This window comes from Myodes glareolus, chromosome 22 (assembly GCF_982192425.1).
Source record: "Myodes glareolus chromosome 22, mMyoGla1.1, whole genome shotgun sequence".
NCBI classification, from domain to species: domain Eukaryota; kingdom Metazoa; phylum Chordata; class Mammalia; order Rodentia; family Cricetidae; genus Myodes; species Myodes glareolus.
This window is the reverse complement of record NC_142047.1, coordinates 20,446,547-20,466,691: the sequence shown is the minus strand read 5'-3', so window position 1 is coordinate 20,466,691 and position 20,145 is coordinate 20,446,547. Positions and strand designations below refer to the sequence as shown.

General features: G+C 41.0%; 2 protein-coding genes across 6 annotated transcripts in view; one reads left to right on the top strand and one right to left on the bottom strand.

Annotated features, from left to right (window-relative positions):
• Fto (FTO alpha-ketoglutarate dependent dioxygenase) overlaps window positions 1-12,434 on the bottom strand; it is a 336,812-nt gene extending 324,378 nt beyond the window's left edge. Inside the window, exon 1 of one of the 2 annotated variants that reach the window (XM_048426787.3) lies at window positions 12,173-12,434. In XM_048426787.3, the coding sequence (XP_048282744.1) occupies window positions 12,173-12,217 (45 nt within the window). In that variant the 5' untranslated portion in view covers window positions 12,218-12,434. The remainder of the gene's footprint in view (window positions 1-12,172) is intronic. The other variant, XM_048426786.3, reaches the window with a different exon arrangement.
• A 25-nt stretch (window positions 12,435-12,459) lies between these two features.
• Rpgrip1l (RPGRIP1 like) overlaps window positions 12,460-20,145 on the top strand; it is a 98,385-nt gene continuing 90,699 nt past the window's right edge. For 3 of the 4 annotated variants that reach the window (XR_007230560.3, XM_048426784.3, XM_048426781.3), the window contains exons 1-3: window positions 12,460-12,589; window positions 15,303-15,394; window positions 17,667-17,811. Coding sequence is in view for 3 of the 4 variants with exons in the window: in XM_048426784.3 (XP_048282741.3) it covers window positions 15,310-15,394; window positions 17,667-17,811 (230 nt within the window). In the remaining variant the exon portion in view is untranslated. Of the gene's footprint in view, window positions 12,590-14,939; window positions 14,979-15,302; window positions 15,395-17,666; window positions 17,812-20,145 lie in introns of all 4 variants that reach the window. The other variant, XM_085682022.2, reaches the window with a different exon arrangement.

Here is a 20,145-nt window from a genome sequence, read left to right as displayed (position 1 = left end):
CTACCCTAAAAATAAAAAGCTAACAGAATACATTAACTACACAAGGGTAACTAGCAGTTTAAAAATTGAAGGAAAACACTGGAAACTATTGCTGACCACTGCCAGTGCACATGTTCAATGGATGAATCCTGATTCTCAAAATTAATTGCCATACCATTAGTGTGTGACTAATTTTAAATCCCTAAGTACCTAATCATTTTCCATTATTTCTTTCAAATTCTACTTCCATCTCTATTAGGAAGTCTCATGGCCAATACAAGTGGCACTCTTGAGAATTCATTTAATAAATATTTATGGGACATTTGCTATGTGTCTGGCAAAATGTTAAATGCTGAGAATAATATGGAAAATGGAAAAATTTAAAAAAAAAAAAAAAGAGCAGACCTGAATTTCCTCAACCATATCTTCTAAATGCCCAAACTTGAGTTGCTGATGTTAGAGCAGGGCGGATGGAGGCGACAGGGAAACACAAGAGAGGGGACAGGCGTCTCCAAAGCAGAACTGTCCTTTCGATCAGAACAACTAAGGGCCACAGTCTCTTTGAGGAACTGGAGAGCGTGTGCTGTGGCACCAGGGGCTGCAGTTTTGCAGGGCTTGAGGAGGATGGGGCACATCAGGGTGGGAGACCAGTGGATAATTTTCTGGCCTTGGTTCTGCCTCTGCAGTTTAGGATGGGAACTGTCTGTATTGGCGGTTATTCCTGAACTTGGCTAAGGGGGGGGGGGAGATGGGGGGGAGGGGGCGCTTCTGTGCAAGCATTTGCCAGATTCAGATATTTTTAGCCTTTAAATAAACTCTGACAAAACAAATGTACTCAGTAGCCGGGAAAGTGGTGCTAGAAATATTCATTGTTATTGGTCACGTGATATCATATACCACACACTGGAGGCTCCCCACCACGCAGTCTTCCCTCCGCAGACACTGCTAACGTCTCTCTCCTACATGGAAGACATGCACCACTAGAAAAAGGACTCCCCACAAAAGGTGTCTTCGGTAAGCACTATAATAGTTGTTCAAAGTTCCCAATACTTGGATGAGAGGGGAGACAGGGAATTTCATCTTGAAAATCAACATTACAATGTAAAGCAGACCTGAGAAAACAGAGAGCAACAATAACTGCCACTCAATGGGTCTGCGCATTAAACATCCGGGGAGGTGTTTAACGTGATCTGGAAACTAGAATCAAATAATGAAGGCAACTAAACACAAACCAGCGAAGAAGGTAGTCTGACTGGGAAAGCATGAAAAAATACAGAAGGATTTGGGGGAAAGAAAAAAAAAAGCACAGCAGAATCTTTCAGAGGAGGTTTTAAGAACCTGAGACTGTGAACTATCTGCACTGAATTTCCATCCCTATTTCCAAAGCTACACCCTTAAAACCATGGGCTCTTGGAAGTACTGAGTGTCTTTGGTAGCCTCATGAGTGACCAGCCATGTGGCAGCCATGAAACAAGGTTGGAGCTTGGAAAATCATACCCTGACGCAGGGTGTTTCGGCCTGCTGAGAACTTTGAACTAAGAGATATGGGAAGGCTTCAGAACGTACTGTACAGAAACAAGTTAAAACGAGGGATTCTCTCTTATCTAGGAGGAGTCAGTGTAACTTGAGGTTCTTTTCCCAAACAAACCATAAAGCCTAAAAATATTATTATAACTTCCCAACCTTTCTAAGAGAAGGCCATGACATGGAAGCCCCTCATTTCAGGAGTGCCCCGTCCCATGCTTGGGAGGAAGAATTACACAGGAGTCTAGAACATACCAGGCAGGGCACCGTGAGTTTCCCATTCAGCTTTTCCATAAGATCCAGTTTCACCCAGCCCTATGTCTATCCGAGTAGCCATTCTTCACCAAAAACTTCCTGAAACTTTAGGTCTTCCTTCTCAGGGCTCCTATGTCAAGTGAATAAATCGGACATGTTTTTTCTTACTATCCAGAACTCCAGTCATGGAATTCAGAGTGGGTCTCTATCCCTCATTTAATCTCTTCAAATGCCCTCCAATGTATGTCCAGTCTCCTTGGCAAACCTAAGTCCAACCAAGCTGTAATGAATATTAAACATCACAAACTTGTTCCGGGATCTTCTCAATAACTGAACACATGGTGGTTACCGGAGTCTGGCCCAGCTGGAGAAGGTAAAAAATCTTTGTACCTCTTCCCGGACACCTGGTCTGAAGCATCTCATCCATTTGGCATGGCTGTATCCTGCATAATACCCTTTATAATTGTCCTAGCTTGCTTCTGCTGCTATGGAAAAATACCACAACAAAAGCAACTTGAGGGCAGGGATATTTCATCTTACAGGTTATTGTCCCTCATCAAGGGAGGCCAACATAGGAACCAACGGTGGCAAACAAGTCATGGATGAGCACGGGTGAGCGGCTTGCTTTCCCTAAGGTATTGCCTATACAGTCCAGGCACACTTAACAAGGCTGGCACTGCCCACCGTGATCCACGCCCTCCAACATCAATTAGCAATTAAGAAAAAGTCCCATGGACAGGCCCGCAGGCCAATCCCTCGGTTGTGGTCCCCTCTTCTTGTGTTTTAAGCTGACACTGAACTAACTATGTCAGTAATAAATACCCCCATCTTCTGAGCAAGTCACAAGTCTCCCAATATCCGAGGACCACAAGAAGCCATTGGAATAATCCTTTTCACGTGCTGATTATTGCTTGTTTTAACTATACCTTTAGAGTATTTTTAACTTCACTTTTTGAAAATGTGTTTTTCCCCTTTATACATTCTTCCAGTTTTCTTGTTTGTTTATTTGATATTTGGCTAACAATGGATATTTTTGAGCAACCTTTTTTCCTTAATTTTCACTTTATAGGCAATCTTTTCCCCTTAGTTTTTACCTGGTGTTTTTTCCTTTGCAGGTGTATAATAATCAGTGATGCAGAAACAAAAGAAATATGAAAATACATGCAACGTGACTCCTCCTGAAGATCATTCCTCATTACTGAACTCAGGATCCTGAAATGGGTAAAATGGCAGGCGCAGACTCCAAAAGTCCACTAGTAAAAATGATCAGTGGCTTAAAAAGGTACACTCAGACTAGCTAAATCCAAGACCTGAAGCTTACAGTCAGCAACAGAGAGGAAAAAGAAAAAAAAATGGCAAGAATAACAGCAATAGGAATAAGACAGCAGCAGGGAAGGGTAATCCAGCAAAGAAACAGAGACCGAGAGAGACAGAGACAGAGACAGAGAGAGAGGGAGAGACAGAGACAGAGAGACAGAGAGAGAGACAGAGACAAAGACAGAGAGAGAGACAGAGATAGAGAGACAGAGAGAGAGAGAGACAAAGAGACAGAGAGAGAAGGAAAGAGAGAAAGGGAGGGGGAGGAAAGGAAGGGAGGGAGGGAGAAAGGGAGAGAGGAAGAAAAAAAGAAAGAAATGTTAGAAACAAAAACCACATATTTTAAAACACAGTGGAAAGCACCACCAGGTCTCAAGAGAAATATAAATACATAAATGTCCAATAAATATTTGTAAAAATGTTCACCATCCTTAGCCATTAGGGAAATAAATGTAAAACTGCTTTGAGAGTTCATCTCACCAAATCAGAATGGCTGCCCTGGGTGTATCTGAACAAGAACCCAAACACACTCAGCACTAGGAGAAATGTGGACTTGTGTAGTCACTTTAGAAATCAGTACGCAGAGTTCTCAAAAAAAAAAAAACTAAACTAAAAGTAGACCTGCCCGTTGACTATCTAGATCATGCAGGAATATACCTCTAAGAACACATACCTGCAGAAAAATGGATAAAATTGGAGATTATTATGTTAAGTGAATTAAGCCAGACTCAGAAAGACAAATATGCTTTCTCTCAAATGCGGAACCTAGATTTAACAAAATATAAATATGTATATGTATATAGTATGCATTTGTGTAAGCATGTGTAGTTTAATCTAGATATTTCTCCATCGCTACACACATGTCCCAAGTCTTAACATGAAGAACTTAACCAGAATAAAGAAAACGGTTTGAGTGACTATTTTTTCAATTTTCCAAAACATGGAACACAACTAGTACCATCATTTTAAATGTATGGGACAGAAGTTTCTGGAATCCAAGTCGAGAAAATGCACTTTACAGACAATATCAATGTACAGAATGAAGTTTAGAATTTAAGCTAAATATCTAAAAGGGTCAAACAATTAGTAGTAGAGGTGGTGATGACAATGAAACCAGCTTTATAAAATTTCCTTTACTACATTCCAAGAATGTTCTAGCTGATACAGGCATACACAAATCTCATTTAATATTCACTGTAACCATATCACTTAAATTTTATCAAAAAAGAAACTCAGACCAAAGACCTTAAGTTGCTTTCTAAAGCGACTACTCCAAAAAATATCCTTTCCGAGCCTCATGTTCTATCTATCTCTCAGCTGTGCCCTCCAACCTGGGGCACACTGCAAACACCTCACAGCCGTGCCCTCCAACCTGGGGCACACTGCAAACACCTCACAGCTGTGCCCTCTAAACTGGGGCACACTGCAAACACCTCACAGCTGTGCCCTCTAACCTGGGGCACACTGCAAACACCTCACAGCTGTGCCTTGTGATTAGGGGATACAGTCTAAGACCTCTCCCCAAAGTGGCTAAAACCATGGATAATAAACTTTATCAAGATACTGAGAGATCAACACCAAAATAAGAAACCAGAATAATTAAAATACTATAATAAACATTCTATGGATGCCATCTTTTGCTCTCTAGAAAAAGCCAAGACAAATATTAATCGTTTGAAAATGTGGTCGAGCATGGGTAGCTGACACCACAGAAAGTTAATCCCTGGATAAAGGGGAAGTAGAGAATGAAGGAGGAATTGGTGGATGCAAAAAATGGCTGTGCAATGAAACAGACATTCCCCGGGGAAGAAGAAAGTCCACTCATTTCTAGCTAGGGAAGTATTCACAGGATGCTATGGATATTCCATATCATATTGGGGGAGCCTGAGATCCTGATATCTATGTGAAATTCCTCCACTTCTCAACATCAAAAAGTAACTCACTGATCCAAATAAAACACCCTTATAGACCTGGATGAAATTGCAGACCATATGATCTCCCTTGCTCACCAAAAAATTTACCCATTTAAACTGCATGACCTACAACAGCCACAATAAAACATCAGGCAAAGAAGAACATACAAAGCTGGGCATAGTGGTATATGTACTTAACTCCAGCACTTGGGAGGCAAGAACAGGTGGATCTCTTTGGCGGTCTGGAAGTCCAGCTCCCAGGCCACTACCCAGGATGACTTAGAGAAATTCTCAGGAGTGAGGACTGAAGATTTCTATAGCAACAAACATATCTAAGGGTCATTTTCTTTTATTGTCTATAATTTCCTAGTTCTAATTCTTTAGTTACAATTCTGTAATTCTAAATCTTTTTCTAATTCTCTGTTTCAGTTCTCCTTGCTTTTTTTTTTCATCTGGCTTAAAATAAAAATACTTCTTTCAGGAGGTTTAGGGTAATATAAACAAGTTACAAGGGTCACATCTCATAGGTCACAGCACATTCCTTGGGCAAGTGATAAGGGCAGAGCCGTTTACCATAGCAACACAGTTTCAAGGTTTCTGGTGTAAGACTGCGATCAGAAGTTGGAGACACAGTGTCCAGTGCCCAGCTATGAGCCATAGTTCTTTAGCAAGTGAAGAATTGGCATGATTTTTTAGGTTTGAGTTGATAACCTTGGTTAGATACCTGCGACTCTGACCTTGTGCATATCTGGAAGGTTTTTAACTTAAGATCCATTTATGAAAACCTTTAGTCTAGTTTGAACTTGCGCTGAGGTAAAAATGAGCTAATTGTAGCAGTCTGTCTAAACTGAGGAGAAATCGTTTCCTGATATTAGTCTGGGTAAAAGGAACAAAGCAGACTTTTAAATGCCTTACATTCTTTGTGGGACAATAGGTCTAGTTACAAAGCATATCTTCTATATATCGAAATCATACAGCTTGATGATAAGTCATCTTCCTGACCATCCACAAGTATATGTGCCCATAAGATTGAGATGCAATCATGAGATTACAAAAACATATCATATGAGATTACACACTACATAGTAGTGCAGGTATGGGGGAGACACCAAAGCTGCTTTTGTGTGTGTGAAACTACAGACAGGAGCAACAGTTTCCAGAGTTGGTGGTCCCACAGGTTATATCTCGGTGGGATTCTCCTCTATCAAAGAGAATCATTCCTCTGATGGGTTGACATCCGAATACTAGTCACCTGCTGTATACTTCTATGGCCCTTAACAGATCTCTATGGGTTCAAGGCCAGCCTGATTTATACAGTGAGTTCCAGGACAGCCAGGGCTACACAGGAAGACCCTGAATCAAGAAGAGAAAGAAAGAGAGGGAGAAAAGAAGGAAAAGAAGAACATATGACCATTACACAGAACAAACATCTGTGCTCACTACAAAGTCTGACTCCTTTAAAGATGGAGAAAAGTAAAAACTAATTCAAGAGATATTAAGGAAAAAGGCTAGGCAAGCCAGATGGCTCAGCAGGTAAGTTACTTGCCTTCAGGCCTAATGACCTGACTTCAATTTCAACGGCAACCATAATACTCAAATTTATAAAAGAAACACACATGCATACAATAAATAAATAGTTTTTAAAAAAAAAAATAAATAGCAGAATAGTAGGCCACCTGTCTGGCATAATCAAGGTTCTAAGTTCCAGTGCAAGTGCCACCAAAAAATGACAATAAGGGAGACCTGATTATAGGAAAAGAGACATAACAACGAAAGGGAACGGCCAATCCTGAACTGGCACCTGGACCAAGGAAAAAAATTCCAAAGCATATACCTTAGAACAATCAGCAAGTGGGACTAGGGACTATTGGTTAAGTAAGTATTGCATCTGCATTAATGTCTCTGAAATTGACAATTGGAGGTGTTTACATGTACTAGACTTTCCCTTTTCTTCAAGAAATATATGCTGAATCATTTAAGGAGGACTGAAATCTCCTTATCACTGGTAAGGTTTGTTAAAAAGAAAATAGTGACAGGTGCAGCTCAGTGCCAGAGGTTACCTAGCAAATGCAATGCCCCGTGTTCAATCCCCAGCACACACAAAACTAAGTAGCAGTAATGGTTCAGACGTATACTTGAGGGTGGGAACTGCAGAAAGCTGACACAGCAAGATGGCAACCTGTAAACTGAGACAACAGGCCTAGAAGATTAGTTCTAAGTTCTACTTCTCCAGTTCTTTTGTAAGTTTTACATTATCTTAAAATAACAAATAAAATCATCTGAAGAGAACACCAAATTCGATGAAGGCCACACCTACCTTGCCCCTGGGGCACACACATGCACATTCATATACATGCATATAGGTACCATACGAGCTCCCACACACATGCAAACACACAGTGGAGACTCACAGCAGCCCAGAGTCATCCAATCTCGGCACTACTGTCTGGTTGGAGAAACACAGGCCCAAAGTATGAATCCCTATCCTAATAGCAGAGAACTGAGAGAACCAATGATCAAACTTGGGACAAATTTATCTACCAAATACTGCTGGACCATGCCACTGTAAGAAAAGTTCACTTTTAAAATGCACGAATCCATGTATGTGCACACTGATACATCAACACAAAGTGAACAAATGCTTTGCTGGAAAGCCAGATATTTCGTCCAATCTTCCTATTCGCCCTTCAGATTTGGAAAGTGCATAAAGTCTACAGTACAAGCAGTTGTAAGGGAAAAAAATATAATCGAAGTTATTACAAAGAGGAAAGGTGAATCAAAGGTAATTACTACAGAATGACAGCATTCAATTTAAAAAGTAAACAAGAAACTTTTGTGACTTCAGGAGAAATATTTCAAAAGCTAACACACTGGCACAGGACTACAATCCCAGCTAATTAGGAAGCTGAGGCAACAAATATACTTAGAAAATATAAAGAACTCATAAAACTTAATAAGCCAACAAGAACAATAAAACTGGATAAAAAAAATAAGCACACACTTCGCATGTGGTTGGGGAGATGGCTGGGTGTTTAAGAAACAAAATTCATATTCTCAGAAGACAGGTAAATGCTAGGTAGGAGGGGGGGGGGCATCTGCGCATCTGCCTTTAGTCCCAGAGCTAATTAAGGCAGGGACAGGATTCCCTGAGGAAGCTGACTAGCCAGACTATCTGTATGTGCAAGTTCTGGCTTCAACTGAGAGACCTAGCCTCAATGAAATGGTGGAGATTGATAGAGAAAGACTCCCCACACATGGGCCTCTACATACATGTACTCAGACATACGCATCAGTATTATATAGGCCCACACATGCAATGCAAACACATCCATACACACTTAACACCCAGACACACGTACCACAACACACACACACAAAAAAAATGATACACGCGTGTTCATTAAGTATATAAGAAGATAGTCAATATTATTTGTCATCAGGGAAATACAAAACAAGACCATAAAGAAATATTACCTCCTGCTCACCATGCAGGTTACAACGAAAAAGCAAAGAGTAGCAAGCAATGACAAGGACTTGAAGGAATTCTAACTCCCAAAATCTCTGGTGAGAAATGGAGGGTGGAGCAGCCTCTGTAGAAAACAGTGTGACAGTTTTGCAAAATATTAAGCATAGTCTCACAATGTGACTAACAGTTCTACTGGGCCTCTAGCCATGAGCCGGATAAAATCCTGTCCACACAGAAACTAGGGTGCCTGCTCATGGTATCATTTTTCATGACAGCCAAAAAGTAGTATGGCGGTTTGAATAGGAACGGCACTCATAGACTCTTGTGTTTGAATGCTTGGCCCATAGGAAGTGGTATTATTAGGAGGTGGTATTATTACCTGTTGGAGTAGGTGTGTGGTCTTGTTGGAGGAAATGTGTCATACTGGGAGTTGGCTTTGAGGAGTTCTATATGCTAAAGCTAAGCCCAGTGTCACACATAGTCTCCTGCTACCATCAGATCAAGAACTCTCAACTCCTTCTCCAGCACCATGTCTGCCTGCACGCCTAGCGCCATGCTTCGTGCCATGACGATAATGGACTACACTTCTGAAACTGTATGTCAGCCCCAATTAAATGTTTTCCTTTATAAGAGTTGTCACGGTCATGGGGTTTCTTCACAGCAATAAAACCCTAACTAAGATGAGTAGAAACAAATTGTTCACCAAACAGTAGATGTCCTGGATACAAACTACAGTCACTGGGGGAGAGGAAAACTAACTTGAGGAATTGCTTCCATCAGATTGGTCAGCGGACATGTTTGTGTAACATTCTCTTGATTGATTAATGATTGATACAGATGGTGCCACCCTGGTCAGGTAGTATTGGACAATATCAGAAAGGAAGTTGCACAAGTCATGGGAGCAAGTCAGTAAGTAGCATTCCTCCATGGCCTCGGCTCCAGTTCCTGCCTCAAGTTCTTGCCTTGGCTTTCCTCAGTGATGAACTGTTACGAAACAGTGTAAGATGAAATGAACCCTTTCATTCTTCCCTGAGTTGCTATTGGTCATATTTTATCATGGCAATAGAAAGCAAATAAATAACTAGAATGTGGTGTGTCTCGATATAGGAGTACCATCTTCTGGGTAATGAGAAGTATTGATGAGTGCTGCGAGATGTGGGAACCTCAACATGTATGAACATGTATGCTGGGTGAAAGCAGCCAAACACAAAGGTCACACCATATATGATCTAGTACATGAGAATGTTCTGGGGCTAGAGACTGCTCAGTCAGTGACATGTTTGTTGCTCAAGCAAAAGGACCTGGGTTTGGAACGCCAGCACTGAAGTAAAAAATCAGGCACAGTACATGCCTGTAATCCCAGCACAAGAAGGATGATGGCAGGAAGAACCCCAGGGCTACCAGCCAGCAAGCCTAGCCCAGTTAGCGAGCTCCAGGTTCAAGGAGAGACCCTGCCTCAAAAATACGGGAGAATGCAATTGAAAAAGAAACTCAACGTAGAGCTTTGGCCTTCACAAGCACGCACGTATGCATGCATATGTACAAATATCCACAAGAGGTAGTCCTTGTGAACAAAACAATAGTGGTTGCCTAGACACAGAGGTAGAGGAAATTGCAGATGAATGCATTGCCCAGTGTAGATAGAAACAGAGATATATGACTGTTCACAGCTTGTTTTCTTAACAGTCCCAAGCCGGTAACCATCCAAATGCCCATCAATAAGTGAGTGAGCAAACACACAAAAGGCACTGGTACTCACCAGCAGAAAAGGAGCAACCTGAGAATATGTACAGAACTCAGAAAGAATGATGAGATAAAAGCAAAAGACACCAGGACACGTATCGCACGTCTCCGCTTAGATAAGAGGGTCTAGATAATAGAGATTCAACAATTGTGACTGATTCACAGTGAGGTAAAAATAAAAGAAGATATTGGCTGTGCAGAAATTTTTTTTAAAAGCGATCGTGATGTTCTCTATGCAACTGGAACACTTTGTATGTATGTACTGTCACACTCATCAAACTATACACAATAAATTACAAGTTACCCTATATAAGTCATACCTCAATTCAGTTGAACAGGATGAGAAACAATCATTCCCGATTACTTGTACACTGTCTATCTAAGATTTAAAACATTTCATTTCAGCCAATATTTCAAGGAACAAACTAATTTTAAAAAAGAAATCAAAGAAATGTTTAAAAAGCAAAGAGGCCAGCAACTTGCGCTTCAAGTCAAAGTGTTTTTCACAAACAGAAAGAGCTAGGGGATTACAGTCATAGGGCCTGATTCTGATCCCTACTCTCACATAGAAAACAACAGGCTCTGGGCAAGGCACAACTTCTGCCCGACTGTCTCCACGTCTGTAAAATACATAATTCAGGCTACTACACAACATATTCAAAATTTTAAATCCTTACGTTTACTGCCTTAAGGCCGACTCCCCTGTGAGGCAAAATCCTATAACAGCAAGAACTGTGCCTGTTCTATCTCCCACTGATCCTCACAGCCAGTACTTACCTACTATTGAATAAGCACCAAACGGCATGTAGAAGGCCTTTGACCAAATGAACTACAAACGAGAGGGACTTTTGAGAAGGTCAAAGCGACTGGTAGGTGGTCTCTTGTGTCCACTGTGGGTGTAGAAGCACAGTGAACCCAAACCATGCAGAATCTTTCGGACTGTGGGAAGATCTGTATTGATCCTAAGCAGCAGAAGTCCCTAAGAGATTTGAACAGGTGGTGTCAAAGGATCATGAATAGATTTAAATTCTGAAAAAGAAATCACTCTCTAGTAGAGTGTAGGAAGAATTGCATGATTGGAGAAGAAAGAGGATAAAGATTTAAGAGAGAGTGGATATAGCCCAATAACGGGGCTGTTGTGGTAAGCCACTTAAGAGACCATGGTAGATTCACCCAAGGGAATAGAAATGTAAGAATAGACTGAATGCTGATGCATTAGAACAAATCGATAGGTCACAATTTTGAGAATGGAGAAAAGGAAAACATTGAGCTTCCACTCCTCATCTGCAGAACAGACTGTTTATACTTGATCTATACTGTCTTGCCATCTGATGCATAATATAAAGTAATATATTATGCATTTAATTTAGATGTCCGATACAATAATTACTGTAAATAAGTAAAGGCACTATTCCTGTTATTACTGTCATCCCATGGAATATCCTGTCAGAAACTGAACAGAAAAGACAGAGACAAGGAAAGTACTAGACACAGAAGCTAGGTAAAGCGTATTAAGCATAGCCCCTGTGTAGACCAGGCAGACTACGTCACCTGGCCACTGAGACAATGTTCCAGATAAATAAGTGACACCGAATAGATACTTTATCTCAGCTGCTCTCGGGGCCTTGGAGACCACTAGGGCTGAGAAAGCACACATCTGGTAAACTGAGGCACAAGAGTGGCAACAAATAAAACCAAGGAATAGGTTCAGAAGCAGAACACGGACATTGATGTAGATCTAGCTTTTCCTTTCTGACCAAGTATAACTATACTAGGTCTGCATCCAGCAATACGAATCTACAGCACAGACGTGCGCGCGCACACACACACCACGTCTGCAGGTCTCTTGCAAACAAGGCCCTGTCATCCCTTGGCCTTACGCCGAGCATCCGCTCACCACCCCAGCTGGTCTGTGGGTTCCTTGCCTCTTGCCCTGGACTAACGCAGAGTTCCAGATGCCCGGAGTCCCACATACCTTAGCTTCACGCTCTCGTTCCTCAGCGGTCTGTGCGCGCTTCATGCTGCCTCTAAAGCCTTCTTCGCCACCGTGGGCCGCGACTACCCTGTCCCAGGACCCCGCCTCCTATGTGTAGTTCTCTCAGCGACTCTTTCCCGCCTGGCTCGATTCTCTCTAAGAGCCGCAAGAACTACGCTTCCCAGGATGCTCCGCGAGATTCCCGAGAACTCCTTGGGTTTCAGAGCCGAATTTCTCAAGTCAGCTAGCTGGGCTAGCTTAGTCCGCTACCCGACCCGCCGACGTCCGAGAGCCCGGGGGAACTACATTTCCCAGCGGCAGCGGGACACACCATGTTTTCCCGTGCTCCTCTGGGCCTGCGGCAGCTCGCGCCCTGGGCGCTATAGCAACGGTAGCTAGCAGGGAGCGAACGCTGAGGTGAGTACCTTGTGAGGTGGGGGCAGATGCAGGTTGGCCAGCCCTCCCTCTGCCTCACAGCTGAGGGCCTGGGGTCCTCTCCGAGGCCTGGGGAAGGCCTGAGATTCTTGCGTGAAAAGGAGTCCATCCCGACACACCTCCCAATACAGGCCTGCTTCACTGTCCGCCCTGACCGCCTGCCAAACCAGAAACCTAGCTGATGGGAATTGGCCTCCCTGTCTCAGTCCTGCAGTTCGAAGAGCACAGTCACAGTTCGCTCCATTTCCCAAGATTTGGGATTGGATTTAAAACCTAAGACTCCCAAGGGACTTGTTTCTGTTGTTGTTTGGTGGTGGTGGCTGTCGATTTTTAAAAACAGGGTCGCTCCCTATGTACCCAGGCTGGCCTTGAACTAACTTTTTAGCCCGTGCTGGCCTCAAAATCAGTAATAGGTCTTGTCACAAGTTCCCACCACCACAGTCAGTTCCTAGTGACCTATGTTTAGTACTGTTTCTCATCTGTCTACTCCCGTAGTCTCTTAGAGCCATTATAGACAAAGACATTGTTCATTCTCAGTGCCTGACAACTATTTATTCATTCAATAAATGTGAACATTGATGCCCACTATGTGACATCAGATAGCAGAAGTGGGGGGTTATTTGGGGGAGGAAGGGGACCAGTGAGAGGAAGCTGGAGAAGTTGGGGAGTTTGCAGGGATAGATATAAAGCAAAGAACAATGATATAGGTGTGAAAATGTAATATGCTAAATTAAAAATGAATTCTAAGACAATGGGTTTGACAGAACAACTCAGAAACAATAACAGAGGCTGTTGCCGTAAGAAATAAGCCCAGTGGGATGGCACACTCAGGAAAACTCCAGCGTTTACACAGGGCATGTGACACTTTAATGCTAGCCCTCAGAGAGCAGAGGCCGGTGAATCTGAGTTCGAGGCCAGCCAGGCTTACATAGAGAAATCGTGTCTTTAGAAAAGAAAAGGCTAGAGAATTTGAGGCCGGTGTGCTTGGCGTTCTTGGGGAATTTGAGGTCAGCCTGGACGGCATAGGTTTCCCGTGAAAAAGCAAAGCTGGAAGCTGAGACAGTTAGTCTGAGCTCTGACATAGGAGGACACAAGTAATGCAAGGGCCTTTGGTGCAAGATGAAAACCCTGAACTTGAGGGAAGTGGAGAGCAGCGGAAGTGAAGCAGAGAGAGCAAGGAGGGAAACTTCGGGGCATTGAGGAGGCCATGCAGCATGGTATGAGGTTCCTTAGCCTCTACATGAGTCACACTGTGGGCCTGAAAATTCATCATTATACATCAAACCAGTATTTCATTGCTGGCATCCACCCACTCCACGCCAACAGCACTCTCAGTTGTGATAACCAAAAATACCACCACACCACTAATTCCTGCATGGATGGCCTTGAGCAGCTGAGCTAGTTTGTGTTAGCTTCTGTTTGTATATCAGGAACCATCTGAGTCGCTGTTGCATGTGTGTATTGCAAGCACATTGAGCATTCAGTATGTGTTAGCATCATCTTCTGCAGTCATTCTCTGAGACGTCGGTCCCTTGCAGTGTGGTTCTCAGCCTACTGTGAGTTCTAGTCAAATTTCTGGACCCTTTCTCTCAGAGATGATCTTCATGCACGTATCCATGAAATCATCATAAGCCGAGTCTCAGTTTCCAGACGCTGGAATCCAGGAGCTCCCTTTACCCATTCAAATGATTGCTTAGTGGATGCTCTCACTGCGTGTGCCACACTCTGTCCCAGCCTCTGAGACAGAAGCAAACAAGGGCTTCACACTCTACAACCAACATTCTAGAACTTGGAAGTCGCTTCATTACAAGGGCTCTTCACTAACAGTTTCCATCTAACAGTCGAAATGGAAATAGAGAATTTATTTATTTATTTTCTTACTATGTACTGTATATTCATAGCCATATGCAGAGCTAAATTACTGTGGTATGTCTCTGGAAAGAAACAAAACTAAAAGTTCTAGAGCAAGCAAGACAAGCTAATATGTTGAGGTGACTCATCCATGGAACTTGCCTGAAGTAACAAAGGGGGCTGCAACAATCGTGGAAACACATCACAAACACATGGAGCCTGTCACAGAGCTCGGAATGGGGCCATTTATTAGTACACCATGCAGACAGTTGGCACTCTCAGACTCTTGACATCCCCGGCACATTTGCTAAGTGCCCTGAGTTTGTAATCTCACTTGCTTTTAGAATAACTATGAGATGGGTATAATTTGTTCTATTTTTTAAATTAGGTAAATTTAATAACCAGCTGTTAGATGGTAGAGCAAACTGTTTGCCTCAAGTTCGTGGCCTGAGCTGGTTTTTTTGTTGGTTTGTTTTCCCAGAATTCATGCTGTCTTTCAGGAAAGGAGAAGGGATAGGAGGTATGTCTTAACTTTGGAAGGGTTTGGTTTTTGTTTTTTGTTTTTGTTTTTTTTTCAGATAGATGGATAAGAAAAGGAACAATGATGATCTTACCTCCTTCCCTAAGAAAAGTGTGGAAAATCCTCTGCTGAAAGAGGACAGTCTTCATGATTGGATGCAATATTCCTTGTAGAATAGGAGCTTTCATCTCGCTCAAGCCGCACATGTGGGCAATAACATGTCCATTAAAGTTCTAGTTTCCTAGTCTCTTTATTTGGCTCATTCCATTGCGTAGTTGATGCAATAACTTAGAAGAGTTTGTTTGAATTTTCTTTTCTCCATAGATAAGCCATGTCTGGTCCAAGCGATGAGACGGCAGGAGACCTGCCGGTGAAAGATATAGGTCTAAACCTCTTTGGAGCTGGAGGGTTACAAGGTACGGCCACCTGTTATTTATTACAGTTATGAACTTTGATCAGTAATTTCTGTACTTTTAATTTAAAGTATTTCTGATAGTCATACAAACCCAGCCATTTAAGTAACTATATAGCTCTTGATTGGACTAAACAAGACGGGGAGTTTAAAACACATATGGTATTTTATTGCGCGCGTCAATTATCAACAGCCCATAGCAAATGCAAGATCCCCTCTGCTCTGATAAAGAGTTGGTATAAATCATCTTTTTAAAATTCCACACGTGAGTAGAAACTGCATAGAGTATCAGGCCTCCAAACTGAATTGCCTGGTTTAAATCACATTCGCCACTAAAACACTTCTTTATGTTTAAATTTTATACGAGAGGAAATGCCATATTTTAAAATTTTTGCCTTTCAAGTAGAGTATCTCAAAATGGCCTGTTTATGCAAGTGATAGTGAGTTTTCAATCACATTAATATACATTAAAGGCTTTCTTTATCCTTTTATCATTTAGTTGTTCCTGTAGAGTTGAAGAGTACTTTCAACTGAGAAAGCAAAGCCCTGATTTAAAGAGCAGCGTAGGTTGGAGAGCCAGGTTTATGTGTGTGGACAATGCCAGGCAAACCCTCACACCACCAACTTTGCTTGTAGGAGGCTGGAGGTTCAAAATGTATCTTAAGGACTTTTCATATACCATTTAATCATAACAATATCAATGGTCAGGTTCAGCTACCATAGGAAAGGTAGTCAATGTATTGATCATTGAGAACTGACCACAAATATTAAAAGGAAACCTGATACTGAAATAGTACCAGGTATTCACATACAAACAAAATTGAAGTGTTTAAAACTATTAGGTTCTGGTACTGTGTAAGTACTATTGGGTTCTGGTACTGTGTAAGTACTATTGGATTTTGGTACAGTGTAAGTACTATTGGATTTTGGTACTGTGTAAGTACTATTAGGTTCTGGTACTGTGAAAGTACTATTGAGTTCTGGTACTGTGTAAGTACTATGGGTTTTGGTACTGTGTAAGTACTATTGGGTTTAGGTACTGTATAAGTACTATTGGGTTTAGGTACTGTGTAAGTACTATTGGATTTTGGTACTGTGTAAGTACTATTGGGTTCTGGTACTGTGTAAGTACTATTGGGTTTTGGTACTGTGTAAGTCTAGTCCTTATCATCAGTAGCCACCTTTGGTCCTTAATATCTGATTGAAAATTAAATAGGCATATATGTGTGTGTATGTGTATGTATATATGTTTAAAAGTTATAGAAGTCTGTTGTGTTGTGTTGTGTTGTGTTTTGTATTTGAGATAGTGTCTTACTACGTAACCTTGACTGGCCTGGAACTCACCATGTAGACCAGGCTGACCTTGAACTCACAGAAATGTCCTGCCTCTGCCTCCTGAATGCTGAGATTTAAAAGCAAATGCTACTATGTCAGATCTAAAAGTTAATTTTTAATACATTAAAAGCTTGTAGAGAAATGCTCTGTTAAACTTTCAAATGACAGGGGTTTTTTTTCATTTTGGAGGATTTGTGTTTGTTTTAGTTTATTTTTCTTTATCCTAGCCTCCTAATTTAGAGAAAAATGTCCTAATTGTATTATGTTCACTGAATTGTTCCAGTTTTTGCAGCCCCCCTCTCTCTCCATATATATTATATGTATTTGCAGAGACAGGGGCTTCTTCTTGCTGCCATGTTCATGATTAAACCTTGCACACGATCTGCATGTGCTCTACCACAGAGCTGTTCCCAGATCAGGTAACCTGACTTTCCCAACTCTGAGGCTTTACATCACTCAGAATAGGAATTAGAAATCTTTTGAATCAGGTCCTTCCTACATTCTGAAACAGTGATTAAGTCCATGCTAGTGAATAAAGTTGTTGCTCAGATCCCTAATACTGTACATGAAGCATTAATGCCACAGATGCTTCATCTCACCTCAGGTCATTGGCATGAACAATGCTGTAACATTTTCTAGAGAAAAACAACTTAATTTGTAGGTCAGCTGGGGTGGGGGTGAGTTGGAGTGTTATGTTTCCTGCCTGTAATCTCAGCACTTGGAAAATAGAGGCCAAGGATTAGGAGGAGTTCAAAGTCATCCCAGCAAGTGTGAGGCTAGCCTATGCTGCGTGAAGCCCTGTTTCATAAAACAAAAAAATGGGGAAAGTAAATAGGAGGAAAAATAGGAATACATCAGAGGTTCTTTTAGTATCAGCAGTTACCAGTTTTTAGAGACTATTTTCAGTGATGCTACAATTAATAATCTTGGCATTTTTTCAGAAACTTCAACTGCACGAACAATGAAGGCTCGCCAGGCAGTGTCACGTGTCAGCCGTGAGGAACTGGAAGACAGATTTTTGCGTTTGCATGATGAGAACATTCTACTTAAACAGCATGCCCGCAAGCAAGAGGATAAAATTAAAAGGTTATGATAAAAAGCTTTTAGCTTTTTTTCTTAACTCTGTAAAGTTTGAAGGATATAGTTTTTTTATAAACTTAATTGAAAGCCCCACCTTCAATCTTTTCTGGAACAGGCAGGTTATAAATAAATAGAATTTTTTAAAAATGGAAAATCTTACAAAGTAGAATAATAAACCAAGAAGATTGTGTTTATTATGTCTGACATTGCTGTTTGAAAGAACACAGCTAATAGCTAAGAGTACCATGAGTGTATTCGGTCTATAAATAACTTTGGGGTTAATATTTATGACTTAATAAGCATATAGCCCGGCATCTGTTTTTTTAAATGTCATAAAAGTTTAAAAAATAATTAACTATTCCAACTTCTTAGAATGTGTGTTCGCTTATGATTTGGGATTTACTAATGAAAACATCACTTATATCTGGGGCATGTTTAACTTCACTTGGGTTAGTCTTCGTTCTGTATTTATTTCAAACAGTCTCTGCCATTTCTGAAAAAGCACATTGTCACTTTTGATGGACATGTAAAAAAAATGCGTGCAGAAACAATGTCTTCACAGTAATTTCTCTTCAGTTCCTTTGTACTCAGGAATACATACTGTGGCCACCGTTTGAGTGCCTGGCATTGGAAACAAAAGAATGCGTACAAATCTGTACTCAAAGTCACATTCTGGGTTCAAAGGAAGGTGGACTCTAAAGAAAGTGCTTAGAGTTTATCCTTCAAAAGTGATTCCATTTCACTTTCTACCCTGTAGACTTAGTTTCAGACCCACCAATCAGCCTAGGGCAAGCCTTCTACTTTAAGTTGGTTTCAAGACATGGGAATGGCTACTTTTAAGATGTGCTTCGTTCATTTCTGACCAATAGCACACCTAGGTCCACCAGCCAGAATGAGATGTGAAGTCTGTGACCACTAAACTGTTTTTTTTTTCTTTTCTTTATATACTTAATTGGGCAGTAGAAGAATTGAATTCACAATCTGACCATATTAGTAATTTGTCCTAACCAAAAAAATAAAACCAGCTTAATTAATAATGAGCCACTTAGTTTCATTTGGGGGCGGGACTGGGCTAGGAGTTGAGTTGTATGTATGTATTTTATTATCTTTCTCCAGTATCCTGTGCTCAGGCCATTTACGCTCCTGAGACTTTTTACTAATGTGGAGTCCTTACTTACTGAACACAGGCCCATAGATGTAAACACTTTCTCATCCTTACCTCACTGACGTTGGCCTGGATCCATGGATAGAAGGTCTTTACATTTATCCTTAAGGTGTGAGAGTCGGTGTCACCTCTTGTGTAAATGTGGATTTTACAAATTGTCTTTTTAAGTAAATACTCAAACCTTACCACATAACTTACAATTCATTAGTAACTTAAATATATTAAAACATTCCTGTGACTAAACAAGCACATCCAGTCTTAAATTTCCTGATGAAGAAATGAAGAAATTCCCTTGAAAACCATGTCAAGAATTTGAAGACACTCTCTATATCCTTCTCTTGCTTTAAAAAATCCTCTATCATTCTTCTGATAACTGATTTTTATATGAAATCTTTACTTTCCTCTTTATTGTAATCTATGTTTCTAAGTGCTAATCTTCCTGTAATAAGCATTCAGATATTTAATTGACTTCTCATGTGGATGACTATGGGACGTTGAGCAGGGCTCAGGACTCTAACCTCATTACTGGACAAGGCAGAATGTGGTTTTGCTGGGTGATGATAACTGGTCAGGTTTCCCAGTGATAGATCATCCACAGTACTAGATGGAAAAGGAAGTAATTCTCTAATTACTTTACCAGGATGTTTGTGGTACTCTTGGATCTTGGGTTTTATTATTCAGTATTCCTTATAAAGCATGCTTAGTGGATGTGCCTCAAGGGAAAGAGAAAACAATCTTAACTGATTATGTTATGCATAGCTCTCCCTGATGCCGCATGCTGTAACCGAGTAGCCAGAAGTGTAGATAGACATGTATTACTACCGCATTTACAGAGGACTGTGCTTAGAGGAAAGACGTAGTTCTATGACATCCCAAAGCTATTAAGGGTTTTTTTTTTTTATTTCACTTTTGTTCCCTTAAGTAAAAGCTTCTGTCCATAACCATGCTAAAATAAAGCAAACCGCACTTAAAGAAAAATGTAGTGTGTTTTTATTTCCAATCTCCTGTCTGGGTCTTTATAAAAATAGATTCACTATAAACTAGAATCAGCTATTGAAGATGTGCGACCAATTTTGTAAAGTCTTGAACTTGTGTCTCTCATCAAAGCCACCTTTTCTTTCTTGTCCTGCCAAGATTTTTCCATTCCCTGTCAGGCATGTTTTCCATGCGTGTAT